The sequence below is a fragment of the Amia ocellicauda genome, chromosome 1, assembly GCF_036373705.1.
Source record: "Amia ocellicauda isolate fAmiCal2 chromosome 1, fAmiCal2.hap1, whole genome shotgun sequence".
Lineage (NCBI taxonomy): Eukaryota > Metazoa > Chordata > Actinopteri > Amiiformes > Amiidae > Amia > Amia ocellicauda.
The window spans coordinates 20579085-20600529 of record NC_089850.1 but is presented as its reverse complement, the minus strand read 5'-3'; the positions used below and the strand labels follow the sequence as shown (position 1 = coordinate 20600529).

General features: G+C 43.9%; 2 protein-coding genes across 11 annotated transcripts in view; one reads left to right on the top strand and one right to left on the bottom strand.

Moving 5' to 3' along the window:
• Nucleotides 1-12476, bottom strand: part of rock2a (rho-associated, coiled-coil containing protein kinase 2a) — a 54773-nt gene extending 42297 nt beyond the window's left edge. For 7 of the 9 annotated variants that reach the window (XM_066698288.1, XM_066698254.1, XM_066698261.1 and 4 more), the window contains exon 1: nt 11621-12476. In XM_066698288.1, the coding sequence (XP_066554385.1) occupies nt 11621-11719 (99 nt within the window). In that variant the 5' untranslated portion in view covers nt 11720-12476. The remainder of the gene's footprint in view (nt 1-11620) is intronic. The other 2 variants (XM_066698318.1, XM_066698325.1) reach the window with 1 other exon arrangement.
• A 6863-nt stretch (nt 12477-19339) lies between these two features.
• greb1 (growth regulating estrogen receptor binding 1) overlaps nt 19340-21445 on the top strand; it is a 34881-nt gene continuing 32775 nt past the window's right edge. For both annotated transcript variants that reach the window (XM_066698241.1, XM_066698231.1), the window contains exon 1: nt 19340-19445. The gene's annotated coding sequence lies outside the window, so the exon portion shown is untranslated. The remainder of the gene's footprint in view (nt 19446-21445) is intronic.

Sequence of the window (21445 nt, the reverse complement as noted above, 5' to 3'; positions counted from 1 at the left end):
AGACTGGATTGATTGGTCGGGTGAATAAGGAGACTGAATCATGCGATGCTGGACGACTGATGGCGTTGCATTGAATTCTACACCAGCAGACACTGTGTAGCAAAGTTTTAAACTTGGAAAATGTAATGTGTGTCATGATTGCCACTGTAAACTCAATCAGGGCCCATGGTTTGAATCACCGCTTATTTCAAGCTTTTCTGAAGGAACCCGATTCAGAATATGGGGACATGATTGACCACAGTGAGGCTTCTTTCTTGCAGAATGATATCAATATTTTCTCTCAGACCGCAGTATAGTTGTGGGATCTGATGATCCTCACAGATATAACAAGCCACAATTACATCAATTTAAAACTGCAAGGTAAAGAAATGCTTGTTCAGCCAAAACTCAAACTTCTGACAACACTCAGGGTACACAGTCTAATTTCTAATCCTGTGATGAACTCAGTCGCGATACAGATGTCAGTGTTCAATTCCTTTGTGCCCGAATGTCAAAATTACTAGACCTGAGGCCAGATTCAGATTCAGATTCAGATTTCAACTCAGACTCAAACGACATTAGTCTGTTTAAAACCCCCTTTGTTGCTGGGGTTGATAATGTCCCTGCTTCTCTTCAAATGGAACTTATTGATCTAAAATGTAACTCAAGCTTAAAGTATATGTTTCACGAGAAGACATTGCTCAAGTTTAATTCCTTCAAGGACATACTGGCTAATTTCCTTCCCAACGATCAATTAAAACATTTCCCAGACAAATGTGCAGTTTTTGGCAGCACATACATCTGCAAACAAACTCTGACTCATGAAACAGGTCCCGTATGACAACCAACCACCTGCATGATGCACTAAGTATGAGTATTTCCAACTTTGAGCCAAACATTGGAAAACTGGCAGATGAGAAAACATCAAAGTTCAATAAGTCAGTAAGTGTAGGCTATATTTTTCTATATTCATAAGCAAGATATGCTTTTTGTTACCTTTTGTCTTGTTTGAAGAAGATCTACAGTGTGTTGTGTGACAATGGAACTCTGGTTTATTTTTATTTTTTATCTATTTTATGATTGAATGTCAAAAGATAGTCCTGTTGACAGACACAAACAATTACCAAACTAATAAACACAAACAATTGTATACAGATTACCTAACTTGGCAACAAATGTTTAGGATTTATTTAAAATATGATTAAAATATATTTGTCTGGCTCTTGCAAGGTTGCCATTAGGTCTCAGTGGCCCACCCACTAAAAAAGGTTGGGCACTCCTCAATTAGACCTTAATAGCATTGCCTTTAATGTGTGGTTTTGTTTTCTTACCATTAACTGCTAACATTCTTGTGATTCAAGTAGTGCAATTTATGATTGAATAAGTATGTAGAGAAGTATTAAATTCATCCAGTTGATCAGCTGATAAGGAAAATAGAGTTAACGGGAACTGGGTGGGCTGGTTTGTTGGAATAAAAGCCCCAGGATTTTGTGTCCATCCATGAAGTTAGTTTGATACCCCTGCCATCTCAAGGAAAAAACAGAATGGCATTTACTTATTAAGGCTAAAGAGGAAAGGACTCTCTAAGGCAGCTGCAGAAGGTGAGAGGGGACACCGAGAGAGACAAGAGACTGGAGGTAGGCTAGGCAGAAGGTGCAGCCTCCAAGGAGTACGTTGTGGTTAAGACATATTGCCGGGGCCTGTGACTCTCCGTCTCCCTCACTTCCAACTGGGAGGCTTGGCCTAACGTGAGCCACACACAGGAGAACACGCAGCTTCAAAAGCAACCGGAGGCGTGCTCAATTCAAGGCCCATTTGTAAACATTTCAGATTCATTTTGAACATTAATGGGGAAGAAAATTACTTGATAAAAACACCCGACAGCTCTGTGCTGGCTCTTAGCTTCAAAAGCGAACACTTTGTTAGTTCCTTGTCGAGTGGCTCATCAATGCAAAACTGCACTGATCACAGAAAAGCACAAAGAATACTTCCTTCAGGACTGATCAAATATTAACAGAAAGAGCCATCTCAGCAGAAACTAGCCTATCACTTTGATTTTTATTACACAGCACCGGGCCTGCAAAGCACAGTGCATCTCCTTCATGACTGTGAAGTCAGACACTAATTCACCTGCCATCACATCTCCAGCACTGTAACAAGGCTGCTTGACTAGAACCACAGGGATGCCCCGAAAGGCTGCTGGAAACGGTAGCAAATTGTCAGGGACATATCCCCTACGAAAAGCCCAGACTGACAGGGTCCACAGAGTGCTTAGGGAAGGCTTTGTACAGGACTGGCTGCTTTAAACTGCTGCAGTCGTGGAGGAATCGGACCACATGCCGCTCACTGCAGTGGCAGGGAAAAACAAATCGGGGGCACGCAATTCTGCAAAGCGCTTTCGCACACCTGGCAGCAGCTGCAGCAGGAGGGTTCAATGTGATGAGGATCCTTAATGGATGGACACATTAACCTGGGTTCCAATTGCAAGAACACATCTGTAGGGCGTCAGAGTATGTGAATAACATTTTTAATTGTTATTTTTAAATAGAAGCAGCTTCTTTCCACAAATGGCTTTAAGCCACAATTCTGTACTCACAGCCTTGCTTTCATCTTATTCAACTGGAGTAAGAAAATAAGAGGGATTTTCCTGAGAGGAAAGTGTTATTATATTAATCTAAAATAGTAATAATCCCTCCAAAATTCACCCATTCCTGGAAGTTAATGACCCTTTCTTTCAAGCTAATGCCACTTGACTCTGTGTCTTGGCATTAACTGACAAAGCAGTCATTAACTACAGCACCGAGAACGGACTCGACTCAAAGGGATTAATTCTGTCAAGTGCCAGCTAACACAAACACTAAATCCCATTTTGTTTGTTTCTTCACCACGACACTACAGTGTAAATTGCAATTCTGCCCCCCTTGCCTCACTAACAAGAAAACAAAAAAGTTAAAACAAATGCCTGGATGTTAATAATTAGAATCAGCACACAGGAAAGTGGAAACGGTGGTTTGATAACATTGGGAGTTCATTTCTCCTCCTGTCCATCAAGCACAACTGGCTGAGCCCATGACAGCATGTATTAGGAATACTCGGTTGTCTGCTTTTCACGTCCCGGCCGGAGCTTGTGCGACGCTGCAAGCCAAGCATCAACTCCAGTCGAGAACGGCCTCTGCGAGTCAGGGGGAAGGAATGCAACAGACAAACGATCTGAAAAGTGTCGCAGAGAGGGGCGGCGTTGTGCACGTATGCACAGACTAATTTCAGCGTCACGGTTAGAAAAGCCTCTGGATCTGGAATGTTTCAGTATGTTTCTGAGAAATGTTGAGATAACAGGCCACGATGTATAATAATGACACATATTAATAATTAGCACACTATACTTATCAAACATGGATACCAAAACTCCAATATATTGCCCAAACCTAGTCTGAAAAGATCTTTACATAATTAAAATTTCAAGCTCAATCGTGTAGCTAATCTGCTCTCTCATTCGTAAAAACAGAAAATGCTATTTAATATAAATTCTGACCCAGGATTATTCTTAAGAAGATTCATTAGCTAGGCTGCACTGGGAACAGATTAGGAAAAAAATACCACGCATTGGAACCTGTCTGGTAACACAAAGGAAACACAGGTGCTAAATTTAAACACACTGCGAAAGGCAGCAGGGAGAGGATCTGTAGCATTGCAGATCTCTGGGCTTCTGTGCTCCCATTTCCCACTGCAGCATTTCAGATTTTACAGGAAACCGTGCTGTAAATGTTGACAGTAATTAAAGAGAAAAACAACAACAAATAAATTAAAAAAAACACGAATCAGACACCTCCTTTCCGGTTTGGTTTTGTAGGGTTTTGTTTTACTTGCCAATACATACAGTATGCTTCTATCTTCCGCTTCACTAAAATCAGTTATCTGTGTGTTGAGAATGTCCCCCAATAAAATAAGCCAATAAATAAAGACAAATTAATAAGAAAGTCTCTTGTTTATAGCAGTTGCTGCCTTGGCTGCCTCTCTCTCATTGAAGATTCACACTTGAGATGCTGCCTTTCTTGGTTCTTGCGGGGGGGGGGATTCTCTTAGTTAAAATCAGGATGTGATTTCAACTTCCTGTCAGGCATTTGTCAGCATCCAGAGAGTGCATGTAGGGAGATGATGTCAGTGATAAACAAGGCAGGGTAACAGTGCTTCTGTACACAATACAAGGGGAGGGGAAAAAAAATAAACTAAAATCTGCAAGAGCATTCAGTCAACCTCCAGGCACACAGGCTGCTCACAGAGCTGTCCCGTGGGGGCGCCTGCTTCCACAGTGTAACTGCAGCCCTGGGCGCAGCTCGAACACCGAACCCAAGAGGGCCCAAGAGGCCCCACTGTGCCAACTGCAACACGCCTCGGACTGCTCAGAGCATATAATGTGTGAATCCCAAAAGAAAACGCATCAACTGCAGGTAACAAACTGTACAGGTCTTCATTCAATCTACCCAGGCTGAACCTCCTCCTCAGACTGGTTGCTCTTAGCCCACATTCAGGCACTTTCTATGTCTATTTGTGCTTTATACAGGAACGCCAAGCAAAAGATGATGCAAGAACATTAAAAATAAAAAAACAACAACACACGGTTACATATGTTCTACCTCCCTTGAGGAACAGTGTGCTTTGCATAGATTGAGAAGAGTAGGTTTTGCACACATTGCCAGCTTACCCTGGGACAGCGAAAAGGCCGCCCCTCAGAGACTCATAATGAACACTGAGCCCAGTTTCTTGTCACCTAGTCTTAACTACACTGAAAATCAAATTTCTCTCTCATAAAATTACACTGAATGAGCTGGCAGGGAGCCAAGCTGTATCTCTAGACTTCGGGGAGCAATCACTTTGTGTCATGGATTCTCTTTTTCCTTAATTACAGTTGAACTGGCATGTCTACCTAAATCACTAAAATGGATATCTATTTTCAGACCCCTGTTTTCAGGTCTTATTAACAGCATGTTACAAAATAAAATTAAATAGGCTCTAGGAAATGTCCTTTTACTCACACTTCAGTTACAGACATTCTGATATCAAAAGCCGATTTTTTGTCCATGTGATCTGAACTGGTGAAAGCCCCACAAAACATCAAGGCACACACAAAATAAATTCAAAACTAAACTTTTGGAACTGCAACCAAAAAATATTGGAGTTCTAGAATCAGCAGTGGAAATGAGTTAGAAATACAATTCAACAAAAGGAACTGATTTCAACCCTTCCGGCCTTGCACTGCCTTTTTGCACTGTTTTTATCACCACACCGTTCTCCCTCAGCTGTGACGTTTGGTGGCAGACCCCCGTGAATCCTGCTCTTGGCTAAACTCCTCACACAACGTATGCAAACAGCAGAATGTGCAGGGTGTGGCGAGTTATTTGGGTGAGAGCAGGGGTTTATTTTTCAGAGTCTGTTGAACACCAATTCAGCAGAAAGAAAGGATTCCAGCTGACTGAACCGAGGGAAGACTGGCAGAGGTGTAGCCTACACTGCGCAGTGTGGACTTCCCCTGCAGTGACTCTGATTCCCTAAGTACTGCATTTATTTATTGATTTATTTATTTGTGGTGTTCTAGAGTCTAGGTTGTATCAATGTTCCACAGACTTCAACAATATATAATTGTTAAATAAGTACAACTTAAATACTTGCAGCTAAAACAGTACATTTAAACTGAACATACAACAAATTAATATACATATCTAAATAAATGTTCAGTCTAACACTTTGCATTAATATCATTACTGTAATATGATAAAACTGTTTTGAAAAGATTGGTAGGATCACAAGATCAAACTGCTCTGGACAGACACAGACTGCACAGAGACCCCTCAGAAGGGCCTAACTGAAATGCATGCTGGTGAGTTTTATGCTTTTAATAGAATCAATGACAGATCAAATGACTGCATTCAGTGGAAGAAATGCTGAAACTGTCAACTGGCTTGTGCAACCTTCAGTCATTTCAGAGCCCGTGTTCCCACAACAGCAGCCCGTCTGCCATGGAGCGGCCCTGTGCAGCACTAATTGATCTTGAAATGCAGGGGAAGCTGAACCCAGAATTAAAAGACGTCATTTCCAGCAAGCAGGGAATGTCCATACACCCAGAGCACTTCCATAGGCTTCACCTGGAAGCAAGTTATTTCAGTGGCTGCCTGGGATCCATTTGGGTGCCATTGTTCCTTCATTTGATTGTTTTCAAATCTGACTTTAAACTGTACTAATCTTCACCGAAAAATAACCTGAAGGATGCTGGCCTCCTCTTTAAACATTTTGTAGAAATGTTGCAATACATCAGTGAGGAAACAACAAAACACATGGACAAGGAAATGCCACAATAAATGACTGTGCCTGTGTGTAGATATATTTTTAAGGTCTTTAAAAAGTCCACTAAGAAAAAAAAAATTTAGAAGAGAGACATATTTATACAAAACAAGACAAAAACATGACTAGTATGTTTCTTTGGCTTCAAAGACAGATTCCTTTATGACCTTGGTGCATTCTGAAGGCTCAGACACAAGGGATTTCAGGTGAGAATGCCACGACCCCTCTCTTAAAATGTTATATACCAGTTACTTGAGCGCATTTGAAGGTAAATTGCTGTAGACATGGGGAAACAGCCGATCTGGAGGGAAGACTGGTGCCAGACCATACGACAAAGGACGAGTTGACCAATCTCATTAGTGCCGGGACTCAGCTAGGTCCATTGCAACTCTACATCCATTCCAACTGCATGTCCAACTCTGTAACACTGTTATTGTTAATTCCAATTCCCACACCGCTAAGCTGACAATCGGACTCTATCTCACCTCAAACTGGGACAAAAAACATCTACCTAACTTTCCACTCTTCACTTTGTTGCCGTTTATGTGTTGTTGATTTTTTTTATCATCAGTAAGGTGCCCACAATAGAGGTTTTAATAAGAAGTCATTAAACTAGACTCCTGGAGGGCCACTGTGTATTTTCTTCCCAACTGAACTTCTCCAATATAAAGTTAACTAATGGAGTCATTTGATCAATTAGACACATCAAAAAATAATTGGGGTGGGTTGGGTTTCTTTTTCTTGCAATTGATCCTTTTAGTGCAAGGCTGCACTTCTTCATCCAGTTAATCAGCTAAATCAGACCAATTCAGTTACTGGACATGCTGGGTGACGAAGAAGGCAGACACTGCGCTCACACGTGCAGCTTGTTTTCTTGACAACACAAAAAAAACAACGTGAAGAAAACAAAATAGCGTCTGCCAGGGTGACGAAATAACTGATGGCGAAATGTTTTTGTTTTCCAGACCCCCCCGGCTGTCTAGGGAAAGATTAACACACTGGGTAGGAATGCACGGTCTCGGTTTGATTCATGTAGCTCTCCTTGTTGATTAAACAGCTAGGCACCATTGCCTGCAGTGGGTCAGTGGTTTTCAGCCCGGGTCCTGGAGAGTGTCTGCTGGTTTGAGTTCCAGCCAAGACTGAAACTGCAAGTGCTTGATTGGACCTTTTTCATGACAGTCAGCTGCTAAAAGACTGGAGATAGTAGAGATAAAGAATCGAATTATGTAATTGAGCTCAGCTAAAACAATTCACAGAACAAAGACCACACCAAAGACTGATCCTCAAATTGGAAGCTGTAGGCATTCAGGGTAATGTAAGTAGATGGATTATGAACTGGCTGATGTATAGGAAGCAGAGGGTGTCGATTAGAGGAGTCGCTTCTAACTGGAGTGAGGTTGTTAGTGGAGTTCCACAGGGATCAGTACTAGGGCCTTTGCTTTTTCTAATCTATATTAATGATCTGGACTCTGGGATAGTTAGCAAACTTGTCAAATTTGCAGATGATACTAAAATAGGTGGCTCAGCAGATACAATCTTGGCAGCACAGGCTATTCAAAGGGACTTAGATAATATTCAGTTGTGGGCCGACACCTGGCAGATGAAATTCAATGTGGACAAGTGCAAGGTAAGACATGCAGGTAACAAAATTGTCCACTATAATTACACTATGGGAGGAACAGATCTAGAAGAAGTAACGCATGAGAAAGACCTAGGAGTCTATGTGGACTCCTCACTTTCTCCATCCAAACAATGTGGGGAAGCAATAAAAAAGGCAAACAGCATGTTAGGGTATATTGTCAAAAGTGTAGAATTGAGAACAAGGGCAGTGATGTTCAGACTGTACAATGCACTAGTTAGAGCTCATCTGGATACTGTGGACAGTTCTGGGCTCCACACTTCAAGAAAGATATCGCTGCTCTAGAGGCAGTTCAGAGGAGAGCAACCAGACTTATTCCAGGTCTGAAGGGAATGTCCTACTCGGAGAGACTGAGGAACTGAACCTTTTCACCCTGGAACAGAGGAGACTACGTGGGGACTTGATTCAAGTCTTCAAAATCATGAAAGGCATCGACCACATCAAACCAGGGGAGCTTTTCCAGATCAGCAGGGACACACGCACCCGGGGACACAAATGGAAATTGGGCTTCAAGGCATTCAAGACAGAAAACAGGAGACACTTCTTCACACAGAGAGTCGTCACAATCTGGAACAAACTCCACAGCAATGTGGTAGATGCTGAAAATTTGGGAACATTTAAAAATAGATTGGATAGGATCCTTGGATCACTTAGATATTAATGGACACCAAACGAGCACGATGGGTTGAATGGCCTCCTTTCTTTGTAAACTTTCTTATGTTCTTATGGGTTGTTCAGGACCTGGGCTCAGAACCTTTATTTTAGAGGAAACTGGAAAGTTTCTAACAGTCGAATCATCCACACAGTTGTTGCAAAAAATAAATAAATACTTGTTTTCCTCAGGAGCTTCTTTTGCAATGAATACTTCAAAGAACAGAGGGGTCAGACTCAGATCCTGGGGCCATCTGCAGCATCTACTGGACAGTGTTCCAGCCCAGCTCTCAGCTACTGACTAATTACACAATGAAACCGATTCATTGAACACTTGCTCTTCATGCTCCTAAATGCACCGTGGGACTAGGTCACAAACTCACTTCAACTTAAAGTAAAATGTGTGTAACTGACTACATAAGACTAATGTAAAAAAATAAAACATTATATTAATTTACAGAGACGTTTCTTTGCGCAGATGGTGGGAATGTGTGGAACATCCGTCAGCCATGTCGTTGACACAGACAGAGAGAGAGAGAGAGAGAGACAGAAACTCCTAGGATCCTTCAGCAAGCAGCTGCCCTAAATTCCATCATGATCTGCAATGCAACTGAATGGGCTAGATAGACCACGGGACCCCCTGCCGTTTTTTGTAACCTGTTTTTATGTTGTTGTGTTCTGTATTTAGCAATTGACTACTCTGGTGAGCACACAAACCAGAACACACTGTAGTAATGCAGAACTGGAATTGACTCCAGTGTGTGGACAGCCACAAATAAGCTGTACCTATAATTGTGTGATGACGGGACTCAGTGCACCTCTCTGGCCAGAACAGCGCGGAGCCCGAACCTTGTGAAAACCCACTGCAGTCCTCAATACCTAAATGTTGATGCTGTATATTATATATACTTTTAATTTCAGATAGTGTTAGTTTATTTTCAAAAGTTAAGAAAGACTGCACTCTCAGTTCCATTACCATCCAGTAAATTCGGTTCCAAGACCAAAAAGGGAGAGAGAGTGAATAGTGAAGGATTTTAGCACTATGTCTGTGTAACTTCAATACCCTCTCCCCAAGACTGCGCAGCGCTCAGCTCAAGGCGCTGCTGTCTCTCTACAGGCCAGCAGAGGATTTTTGTGGGCTGTCCACTTTGAGACACGATCTAAAAATGGCATCATGAGCAAACTTCACAGGACACTCTGCTCACTCCCACTCGCAGATTCATTCTCCAGTCACATCCTAACACTGCTGCCTTGTACATCTCTTCACTTTCTTATTTAGGCCAAGATGACCACATAGCAAAACTATACACTCTGTGTATAACAGAACTGCATTACATAAATAGTAAGTATAAATACTCCAATTACCAAACTGATTCAGTTTGTAATAGATTAATTGTGTTCAAACCCTTTTAAAAATAATTCCCACATGCTGAAACACGAAAGGCATGGGCAGTTCGTGTGGCTAAAAACAAACACACATTCCTGAAGTGAGTCAGAGCGCAGGGCTCTTATCTGTGTAGGTGCACTGCTAAGGTGTAGCCATAGTACAGACCTTGTGTAGGGATAGTACAGACCTTGTGTAGGGATAGTACAGGCCCTGTGTAGGTGCACTGCTAAGGTGTAGCCATAGTACAGACCTTGTGTAGGGATAGTACAGACCTTGTGTAGGGATAGTACAGGCCCTGTGTAGGTGCACTGCTAAGGTGTAGCCATAGTACAGACCTTGTGTAGGGATAGTACAGACCTTGTGTAGGGATAGTACAGGCCCTGTGTAGGTGCACTGCTAAGGTGTAGCCATAGTACAGACCTTGTGTAGGGATCGTACAGACCTTGTGTAGGGATCGTACAGACCTTGTGTCGGTGCATTGCTAAGGTGTAGCCATAGTACAGACCTTGTGTAGGGATCGTACAGACCTTGTGTAGGGATCGTACAGACCTTGTGTCGGTGCATTGCTAAGGTGTAGCCATAGCACAGGCCCTGTGTAGGTGCACTGCTAAGGTGTAACGATGGTACAGGCCCTGGCGTCCTTAAATCGCTTTGTTTATGGTGCACAAACATCCAGTCAGGCAGTACCCTGAGGAAACCCACTTCACCAGCACAACCCTGTCAGGTAGCTCGTCACACCTGCCCCCAAACACATTCCTCAAGTGGGGAAACGACCCAAAACACAGATGTCCTCGGTGGGAAGCAGGCCTGGGTCCGACTAACACACTCAAATGGACAGTGCGACTGGAGATGTCCACTTCACATGCGTGTAGTGCGCACAACAACAACAAGGTGTATTCTCCTCTGATCGAGAGCAACGCGTTGTATCATCATCATCATCATCACTAGTACTATTAGTAGCAGTATTTAAATGCAATGTGCGTTTACCAGACAGACATTTTCAGTATGCAGCTAGCATCTATGTCAACCCGTTTGGAAATGCAGCTTCCTCGTTGTCCGGTTATGAATCGTGACCGCTGTGTAACAGTGCTGGCAGCGCAGTCTTATTAATACACGGCTGCTTCTGCCTTTCACAGTCCGCCGACAAAACAAAGACACCGTCCCGGCCCGGCGAGGGTCGGCACTGCTCGCCAACACGAATCCCCAGCGACAGCAGGACACAACACACACATGTGCCGAGCATGATTACAGTCACTGTTTACTGACACGGCTGCTCTGTGAAACAGCACAATATAACTCGTTACAGTTTCCAGCAGCAGACGAGCACCAACCCAGTGACACACTTATGATCAGAAAAAGAAAAGCAACGCTCCTCGATACAACCTACAATACAAACGCGGGTATGCACGTCAAAACAAATCTAGTTTGAGAAAGGCATCGCCGTACATTCAATTATAATAATACTAATATTGATTTCCTGTTATGATCGCTGTGCTTCTGTTTAGCGCCGCATCGATCGAGCCCTCAGTCCGCGGGCAGCAGAGCAGGCAGAGCCGGAGCCCTGAGCCGCAGCCGGGGGGGACGGAGGCCCATTAAATATTAATCCATCAATAAGGCTGCAAACTTACCAGCAAACTTTCCACGTTGATCGCAGACTTGGGGTCTTTGATCATGGACTCCAGCTTCTTCCACCGGGACTCCGTCCTCCGTTCCGCCCCGGCCGACATGGTAGCAGTTGGGCAAAGTCCGTCCCTTCCCCACCCCCCCAAAAAAAGATCGCAATAAAAATAATAGGACCCCTTAAAAAACACCAGGACTAAAGTTGATCACATAAGGGTCGTTTTCCAGCAGTCTTGTTATTCCCGGGAAGTAGTATCCCTGGGCCCAAATATCCGCCTCCAAGGCCGCCTGGGGAAACTGGGATCAGACAGGCTCGCTGTGGCGGGGTGGGAACCCCCCTCCAAAAACAAAGCGAGTGTGTGGATCCCCCGCACGCCAGCGCGCAGTCCGCCCAGCCCAGCCGCTATCGGCGCATGATTCTCCGCGCTGTGCTGCACTGTTTGACGCCGGGCGCGATGGAGAAACTCGGGGTTTTGTTCAAATATCGGCAACAGGGCGTTTTCCGCGTCGGCGCCCCCACTCCTCCGCCTCCTCCTCCTGCTCCAGCAGCGCTCCCAACCGCCCTCGTCCAATTCAAATTCCTCTCGCTCGGCAGCCGCACGGCAGCGCAGTCAGCAGCGCCTGCAATCGCAACTCCGTCCGCTCCCTCGCCGAGCAAGCGCGACAGCCCGGCGGACTGGGGACGGGTTCTCAGAGCGACCCCGGGCCGGAGTCGGGGACAGCGCGGAGAGATGCACGGCGGTGGCGGAAAAAAAGTCGCTTTCTGCCTCCGTCTTCTCAACTTTTCAGGGTCATTTCTGTCTACATGATGTCAGCAGACTCCATACTCTTTCAAATTCCAAGTTCTCTCTCTCCCTGACATCACGCTCTCTCTGTGACGTCAACGCGCAGACACTGCCGCGCCTACCCACAACCCTCCGGTTCCCGTTCCTGCTGCGCACATTTCCGCAGCTCTGCGCAGGTCTGCGGAATCCCGCCGATGCCATTGGTGGAGCCGCGCAGATCCGTGCAGAACTGCGGAGGTCTGCGCTACGCGAAGGCGACCTGTGGCTCTCCCTCCCTCAGCTGCGCAGGGCTCGGTCTGCGCAAAGACATTCCTGTGCTCGGCGCGGATGCCTGCAGGCTGACTCACTGCCTCAACTGTCCCGTCTGAGCTGCACCCTGCCGCGGCCGGACTAGAACAGCTGAGCTGCAGTTTCGCAGTGCTGCCAGCGGATATATATATATATATATATGATGACAATTTGGAGGCAGCGACACCTTATTTGTCAATTCGTTGGGGGGTTGGTCGAATTTTATGATAGTTACTTACACGTTACTCTGTTGAGGGGGGAAAAGTTAAACATAGGCTCGTGTTCAATGTGTGTGCATCACTATTGCATGAACTACATGACCTATTTAATCTGGAAATACAGTCACACAAACAAACTCTCTCTCTCTCACACACACACACTTATCAAACTAAGCCTTGAAAGCACATTAAGTAGGGTTGCAGTTAATTTCCCACTGAAACATTAACTCTCACATATATGTCACCAATACATACATATATGTGTTAATCACTGAATTAAACTATTCTTTTATATACATATATGTAAGCGATAATACTACAGTACATTGTGTAGTTTAGTCATAGTAGTGTGTGTAGGTTACAATCTGATAGTGTGTCAGTCGTTCAATCCAGGGTCACAGAGGAGAATGTCCTGTGGTTGTGCCCTAGGGGACAGGGTGGTGTCACAGGGGTGTGTCATAGGCAACAGGGGTGGTGTTGTAAGGAACACAAGTATTGCAGTCTCATATTTGTCCCATATACGACACCTCCTGTTATCTCTACCCTGCTGTGGGTCTGTGTGTACACGTTTGTCAGTCTGTGGGAGTGCTGGCTTCTGCTGTGTGAATAGACACTATCAGACCTCTGCCACGCCAGCATACTGTGTCCCAGGCACTTTCCAGTCAGCCTATGTAAGTTGCCACATATACTACACTGCACTTTACTGTGTTTTTACCACAGAACATACACCACTCCACCATGGTACACCGCACTAAGTTTTACTATGTTTTTACCACAGTACACCACACTATACTGTGATTTTACCAAGATACACCACACTACACCTTACTATATTTGTATTCTCTTTTAACCATGGTACACAAAATTTTACCATACTTTACTATGGTTTTACCATTGTACACTGCTGTACATGTTATCATATGTTTACCATGGTACACCCAACTACACTTTACTGTGTCATACACACACACACACACACAAAAAATCATAGGCAGCAAAAATACAGTATCATATGAGTTTTAAAAAAGTGTCCTAGTGGGAAAGAAAGTGTCTTGGAAGGACACACGTTTAGCAGCCTCGTGTGTCTGGTGCAAAAGCTGTATAATAATATTCACAGAATAAAACGAATAAGAGTAAATTCGGATTTGGCGGACATTTCCTCAATGGGAATTATGGAAAACGATTTACTTACTACTTTTGAAAAGTGTCCGGGTTAATTACATGACTGTAATTCATATGGATACAATTGCTATGCTTTCAAAATTGTAACCATGTGTGACTAATTAAATATTTGTTTTTATCTTGAAGTTTCGCGTTCAAACACACCTTGGAAATGAATTGAAGCGGATTAATCAGACTGCCTTGACACTAATCGTGCTGTTATCCCTTTGATCGACTAATAATAGACGCAGCACTGCACTGGACCGCCCCCTGCTGGTAAAGGGGGCACCTGCAGGGACCTGGGAAGTACTAATATAGGTATTCATGATTCTCCACAACACTTCTCTCAGTACTGGTAGGATAGATCACATCAAATTCACATAATTAGGAATTCATTTGAGAGCATGTGAATCAACATTTTGAGTACCACTTTTATTTCACTTAATTTTGTGTATGTATTTATTTACAAGCACAGCAAACACCAACTACACCTTAGCCTAAATTGTTTGGCCCCGGTCTACTAATAAACCTCTGCCAATCTCTGCCCACGCTCTGGAGACCCTGTCCTTCTCAACGCAGTGGCAGCTGTGCAACAGACTAATAATACACACATTCTGTAGGAGGCGGATACAAAAAGGCCTAAGCTTCACACATAAGGGCATGGGAGACCGCTGCTGCTGCTGCTGCTGCTGCTTATAGTCAGCGTTGCATGGAGGTATTTTCGTGTTTATGTCTTAAATCTTAGATGACACATAACTCTTGCCAAGTATCCTCCAATGTGTGGGAGGCTGCCTACCAGTGCAACGCCTGCAGTCAGATTTGCCGGGGTTTGCCTGCGCCGCACAGCTCTGGGAAGTGGGAGAATCTGTTCAGTCTGGAAGATAACAGGCTGTGCACAGTTGTACTTCACAGGGCGTGCTGGCTCCCAAAAAACAACACCTTCCCACACACTCATGCTAAAAGTACCGTGCGCCCTTCGCCCACCCGGGTCAGTAATGAAGTCTGTCGGGACTGAGCTCTGAATGTCCGCACCTGAAAGTGATGCAGAGATTGCTTATTAGCTAGGGTGACTAATTCTAGATCTTTCCCTACACAATTTGCATGGGTTCATAGTGTCTATTGGCCATGAAAGGCAAATCTAGAATTTTAAGTATCTGCTTTGCCTGCATGGGACAGTGTGACAATGCTTTTTGCATACATTATTACTGAATATGTATTATTGTGTATTATTATTATTTATTGCCCTTATCTAGGGTGGCTTGCAGTTGATACAAGAAGCATTTTAAAGGATTACAAAGGGGCAGTAATACAATCAATACAAAACAGGGTCAGCATACATCCTAGTGCGGGAATAATACAGTTAAGTCCCAGGTATGTGCTAAAGGAGCAGTCGCAATAAAACAATAGAAGGGCCAACAATACATAAGTACATGGGAGCACAGGAAGCAAAGTTAAATAAAGCGCATAATAACAAGAGTGCTGAGCAGCTCGGGAGATTAGGCTGCTGTGTTAGAGGTAATGTCAGAGAAGGTGCATGTTCGTATGCAGGGTAATATCAGTGAGAGTTTGTTTCTAAGCAGTTGTGGGACAATTGATTTTAGGAGTAGGCATAGCCATGATGGTAAGTAATGTTGTCCAGGATAGTATGTAAGAATACGAGGAGCGTAGAGGGATAGAGATATCATAATCCATTTATTATTATTAAAGTCTGTAATAATCACATTAATGTAAAGAGTAAGATCCCTCCTACCTGGTGACGTTCAATGCAACCAGCACTAAAGAGCGCTCTGCACATATTACACTTGCCAATCCCATGGATGTTTGTTTTGGCAGAGGTTTCTTTGTTAAGTCTGAAAAGCGTGAGTTACATGCCTGTGAGTGTCTCCTCTCATCCTCCCCATAAACAAACACACTGGTAATCTAAAGCAATTATTACTCTGTTATGCTGAAAACAAATGGAAATGTCCAGACTAACACATTGCTCTCATTTCTGTGGACTTATAGCTTTAATATATTCTTAGACCCTAAAACAGTCCAGATTACTTAATCCTTAAACCTAGCCCAAGTCACAAGCTTAATTTACATGAATATTGTCCTCTCATTCAGGCAGCGAGTCCAAAAGTCAGTGATGTTCTCCCGCTGTGGACTGGTTTAACCCTTCATGTTCTGGACAGACCTGTGTGCAAGACGTGGGATGGTGGTGACACCTAGAGGTCTGAAGGGACTGAAATGGCGCGCAGGCGGATCCGGCATAGCTGAGTATTCGAATACGATGGGGAGGTGAAAAAAACACAGTAAAGTGTAATGTAGTATACGTGACAACTTGTATAGGGTGACTGGAAAGTGCCTGGGACTCAGCCCTATTTACGCCTGCTACAGTCCCAGTATGCTGGCGAGTCTATAACCCGAGGGGGTTTGTGGGGTCGTCACCCTGACCCCCGTCCTACAGCCATGTCAGAGGTGGCACTGGAGGAATGCAGGGCTGCCAGATACACCAGCCTGAAGGTACTTAGCCTGCAACAGGGAGGTACTGTGGACAGGAGAGACGCTAAAAACATGTTGCAAAGCTAAAAGGAGGCCAATGGTGCTGTGGGCTCAGTGCCTCATGGCAGTGTGGTTCTGTAAAAGGAACAGAATGTATAACACTATAGTATACCACTGTTTTTTCCTTTATATTACATATCAGAGTGTGATTTTGCTGCATATTCCTTTTATTATTAGATAGCTTTTGTTACAAGAGGGACACTAATTCTGAGTGCGTCTAGCAAGGAATGCATCGTTTCTCGTGAAATGTAATTTAATTCAATCTCTTCTGCGCCTGCTCTCTATACCGCATGTGTTGTGGGAAGAGCAACTGCAACTCAGAGCAGAGTACTCAAAAAGATAATCGATGGATACTCCGCATGCCAGAGACAGAAATAGGAAAGGTCAGAGAAGGTCAACAGAACATGCTGTACACAACCCCCGAAAACAGTGAGTGGTGCCAAGCGCACACAGACGCACAAAAGTGGGTAGAAGGGAGACAAGCACTGGAAATTAATTAAAGGCTGTAATCATGCTTATAATCAACTTAATTCCTTTGTTCAAGTGAGCTGACAGGTGACTTCAGTACATCCTCCTGAAATTCTTTTATCAGATGCTTGGTGGCCACTAGGATTTCTATAAGGTACTTTGTTGTGTTTAACAAAACACACTTTTAAATATCAGAAACATTTTGTCAGGAGTTAATATCAACCAACGCAACATACAATGTCTTTAGAGAGTCTACATCTCCTACACCCCCACAACATGTTGTTGTGTCAGTGCCTCAGAGTCTCATGCTTTTAAATGAGGATTGTTTCAACATAGCCACACACCGTACTCCACACTGTTCAGGGGAAAACAATATATTGTGAAAATACAGTACAGCTGTGCCTGTTGGTATGGGTCTCAACCAACTTGGCACATCTAGATTCGGCAATATTGACCATTCTTCTTTACAAAACTGTTCAACCTCTGTCAAGTTCCTTTGGGGAGCCTTAAGGGACAGCACTCTGAGTTATGCCACACATTTTTGATTGGATTCAGGTTGGGGCTCTGACAGTGCCACTAAAGAATAAATGTACCTTTTTCTTCCTTAGTAACTCCAATGTAGTGTTGACTGTGTTATTTGTGTCATTGTCATTCTGAAAGGTGAACCTCCCTCTCAATTTCAGCTTTCTTGCAGAGGGCAGCAAGTTTTCCTCAAGGTCTTTTCTGTATTTTTGCTCAATTTATTTTCCCTTCTGTCCTGACAAGTGCCCCAGTCCCTGGTGATGAGAACAATCCCCCTAACATGAAGCTGCACCACCATACTTCACAGTAGGGAAAGTGTTCTTTGGGTGATGTGCTGTGTTAGGTTTGCGCTAAACATAATGCGCTTTGAATCTAGGCCAAAAAGTTTTGCCACATGGCTACAGAATCTCCTGACTGTCTTTTGCAGAATTCAAATGGGATTCAATATTGGCTTTCTTGAGTAATAGCTTCCTTTTTGCCAGTACTGAGGATATTGTTGTCATGTGCACACTTTGCCTAGTCTTGGCCATAAAAGCCTGTAGCTCTTGCCAAAGCGCTGTTGGCCTCTTGGTAGCCTCGCTGATCAGTCTCCTTCTTGGAGAGATGGCCTGATCTAGGCAAAGTCTTGGGGGTGCCATACACCTTCTACTTCATTGTCTTGACAGTGCTCCAAGAGATTGTCAAGGCCTTTGATATTTTTATACCCATCCCCTGATCTCCGCCTTTCAAAAATGTTGTACCAGAATTCTGTTGAAAGTTCTTTGGTGATCATGGTTGGGTCTTTGATTTGAGATGCACTAGCACCAGCAGAGGAAGCCTGCAGGAACTGCTGAGTTGATCCTGAACTCATGAGATCCAGGAGGAAGAGAGCAGAGAAATTGACATTGTTCCCTCCCCTACGATTCTCCACCCAGACAGCAGTTTTAGGTTTGGCCAATGTTGACCCATAGCTATCATGCAAACTTGCCAACCAAGCCAATCATAAAACCAACATTGGGCCAACTCAGTCTGGGACAGTTTCTTATTTCAGAATTGGTGTCAGTTATAACACAGGGGATCCACAAGAGGGAGACTTTGTCCTACTTCAGTCTGGATTTGAAACTAAATTAACTAGACAGCATGTTTTGTCATAAGGAGACATTACAAATTAGAAAACACTAAAACGTCTTTTTAACTAATTTACAGATTGCAAAAAAACATTTGATTAAAATGTAAACAGCAGATGTGACCAATATTTACCAAATGTATATAAAGTGATAGCTGTTTTCCTTTTGTCAGGTGTTGATTTGGTTTACTTCAGGGTTTATGGAAGCAAAATGAGGCAAATTAATTTCCAAAACCTCGTTAATGATTTTGCTAAAACTTACACTTTTTTAAGTTGTATTTCTCTCATATTATCTAACTTTAAAATGCACATGACTGTGAATTGGAATCCATAATCAACAAATTAAATGAACAGATACTCGCAAAATTAAATATGTAGGAACAAGGCAAGCAAAAAAGTGTATACCTGTGTACACTTTCACTCTGAACACGTTTATTTTAAACTCGGGACCACCCTAAGGGGAAAGAGTTGTTCTGTGTAGCACACACATGCGGCCCCTCTTCAGAAAGTGGTCTCTCCCGACGTCTCGCAGGTCCCCTCCGAGGGCCATACCATTGCAGCGGCAAACTGGGGGGGGTGGGCAGTGCGCTGCGAGAGGGATGATCTGTCTGAGCCCCAGCCGCTGTTTATTGACTCCAGAGCGCCGAGGATAGGACATACTGCGGGTCGCATCAGAGATTTTAAATGTTTCATTCAGTCAGAAGAAATTGCGTGAGGATATTTTTGTGCAACACACACTGAGGTATGATACTGTTTATTTGTTTGTGTATATATACACACACACACACACACACACACATATGTAAGCATGTGTGTGTCATGGAAGAGCAGCTTGTCATATTGTTTCAATAGTTAGAAATGCGCGTGAGTGGAGTGCGGCGATGCTTTGCAGCCGCGTGCAGTGAGGTCTGATTTTTAGCAACGCAAAACTGAAATAAACTGCGAAACAAGCACACATCACTAAACAAGCAGCCAAAGGCATGCAGACATCAGAGCGGCACAATACACGGGTGGCGAATGTTTTCTGTCGTTTGAAGAGTAGGCAGCTTTGACGAAATGTAACAATTCATTGATGCTGGAATGTGGATAGTCAAAGTGCTCGTCTTCATTTGTTGAGTTTTGCCAGCTGGTTTCCTCGTCTGTTTGCTCATTTGAAGTGCGTTTGCATGGTGGAAGCGACGTGATGGGACCCCCTGGATTTCATGTCCTGGCTGCTGAGACAGATCGCAGTCTTTTTGTGTGTCTTGTGCGATAAGAGTAAAACCGGTACTTGGAAACGCCAGGACTCGTTTTTCTAAGAGTTGTATTCGGGGCTATTTCTGCATTCAACTGTATGTTGTTATCCGGTGTATTTCGTGCAGTACCAGTGCATTAGAAGCTCGGATAGCCCCCCACACACACTCACACACATTTTTCAGATGTGCAGCTATCATTTTGGCCAGTGTGCAGTAGTGGTAGTCAGGTTGTAACTCAAAAGATTTCTTCCGATTTATGAATCTTTATAACAGAAGAATGCATGAAAGGAAAACATTTGCTTTAACGGAGGTTTTGTATTTACAGTCTGAAAGTAATGGTGTTGAAAAGTGTGGCACGGAGTAGTAAGGGCATTGAAAATGAGCTGCATGTTTTTTCCCCCCCCCAGTCAGATCAGTGGGATTTTCTCTCTCCTTCCACTGTAGACAAAACAAACTTTGTATCTCCCGCTGTTTGTCAAGGGCAGTAAATCCTGCTGCTGCCACATCCACCTCCAGCTCATCCCAAGCACAATATGAACACCACCTGCCCTCACTGACAGTGGAAATGATTTATACACTGACCACTAAAGATACTGTATTGCAGTTGAGGTGAAAACGCAGTGCTTTCTGCAACATGTGTTGGTGTTTGAAGCTAAAGAGGAGGTTATATGAAAACAACAGTCACGTATGCAATTGAAGGGAAAAGCCAAGCTTATGCGCTTTTAGGCAGCAAATTAAACCACCTAAATTAATTTAATTTACCAATGCAGCCCAAATCCATCTCTGAGGATCAGGGCAGTGCAGAACGTCCTAATCAAGCCAGCCAAAGGGATCAGGGAAATGTCAAAACTTTAAAACAATGGCAACGAGCTAAGAGCCATTATCTCTGTTGATTGTGGCAAGTGACAGATAGTGACAAAATGCAGAGAGGACACTAGGTTGAGCCTGGAAGCGCCCAAAGCCCCCCTCCCCCCACCTGAAGGACTGCAGGGATTGAATGCATGCAGAGTGACAGAACAGAAAGTGCTGCAGTCTCCAGTGTACGTATGTATGTACTTATTGTTTTACTTTCCATTGCTGGATGATAGTTAATCCGTTTTGGAGGCTCCCCAAGGCCTCCTGGGTGGCACTGAGACAGTGGTCTTGGGGCACCTGTTGCGTTTTCTGGTTTCAGTTCCAGCTGAGGCCATCATGACCAGACTAAACCCTTAGCTGACAAGTACTGCTCTGGACCATTTGAATCGTGGTCCGCGGTCAAACAGATGCAACCGTACAGTTAGATTGCATCCCGGCTCAGAGTCTGAGATGAATGCAGTGTCCGGGATGCATGTTGGGGATTTCCTCAGCTCTGCACCGACTGCCAGTCAGTAGATTAGATCCTGTTTCTCAGAGGCCAGCCTGCTTGTGGAGTCTTTTTTGTTCTCCCTTTCAACATCTGCTAATAATATTGAGAAGCTCTGTCTTTGTGTCTCTGAAAGGGGGTGTATCTTAGGCCTATGTCAGAAAG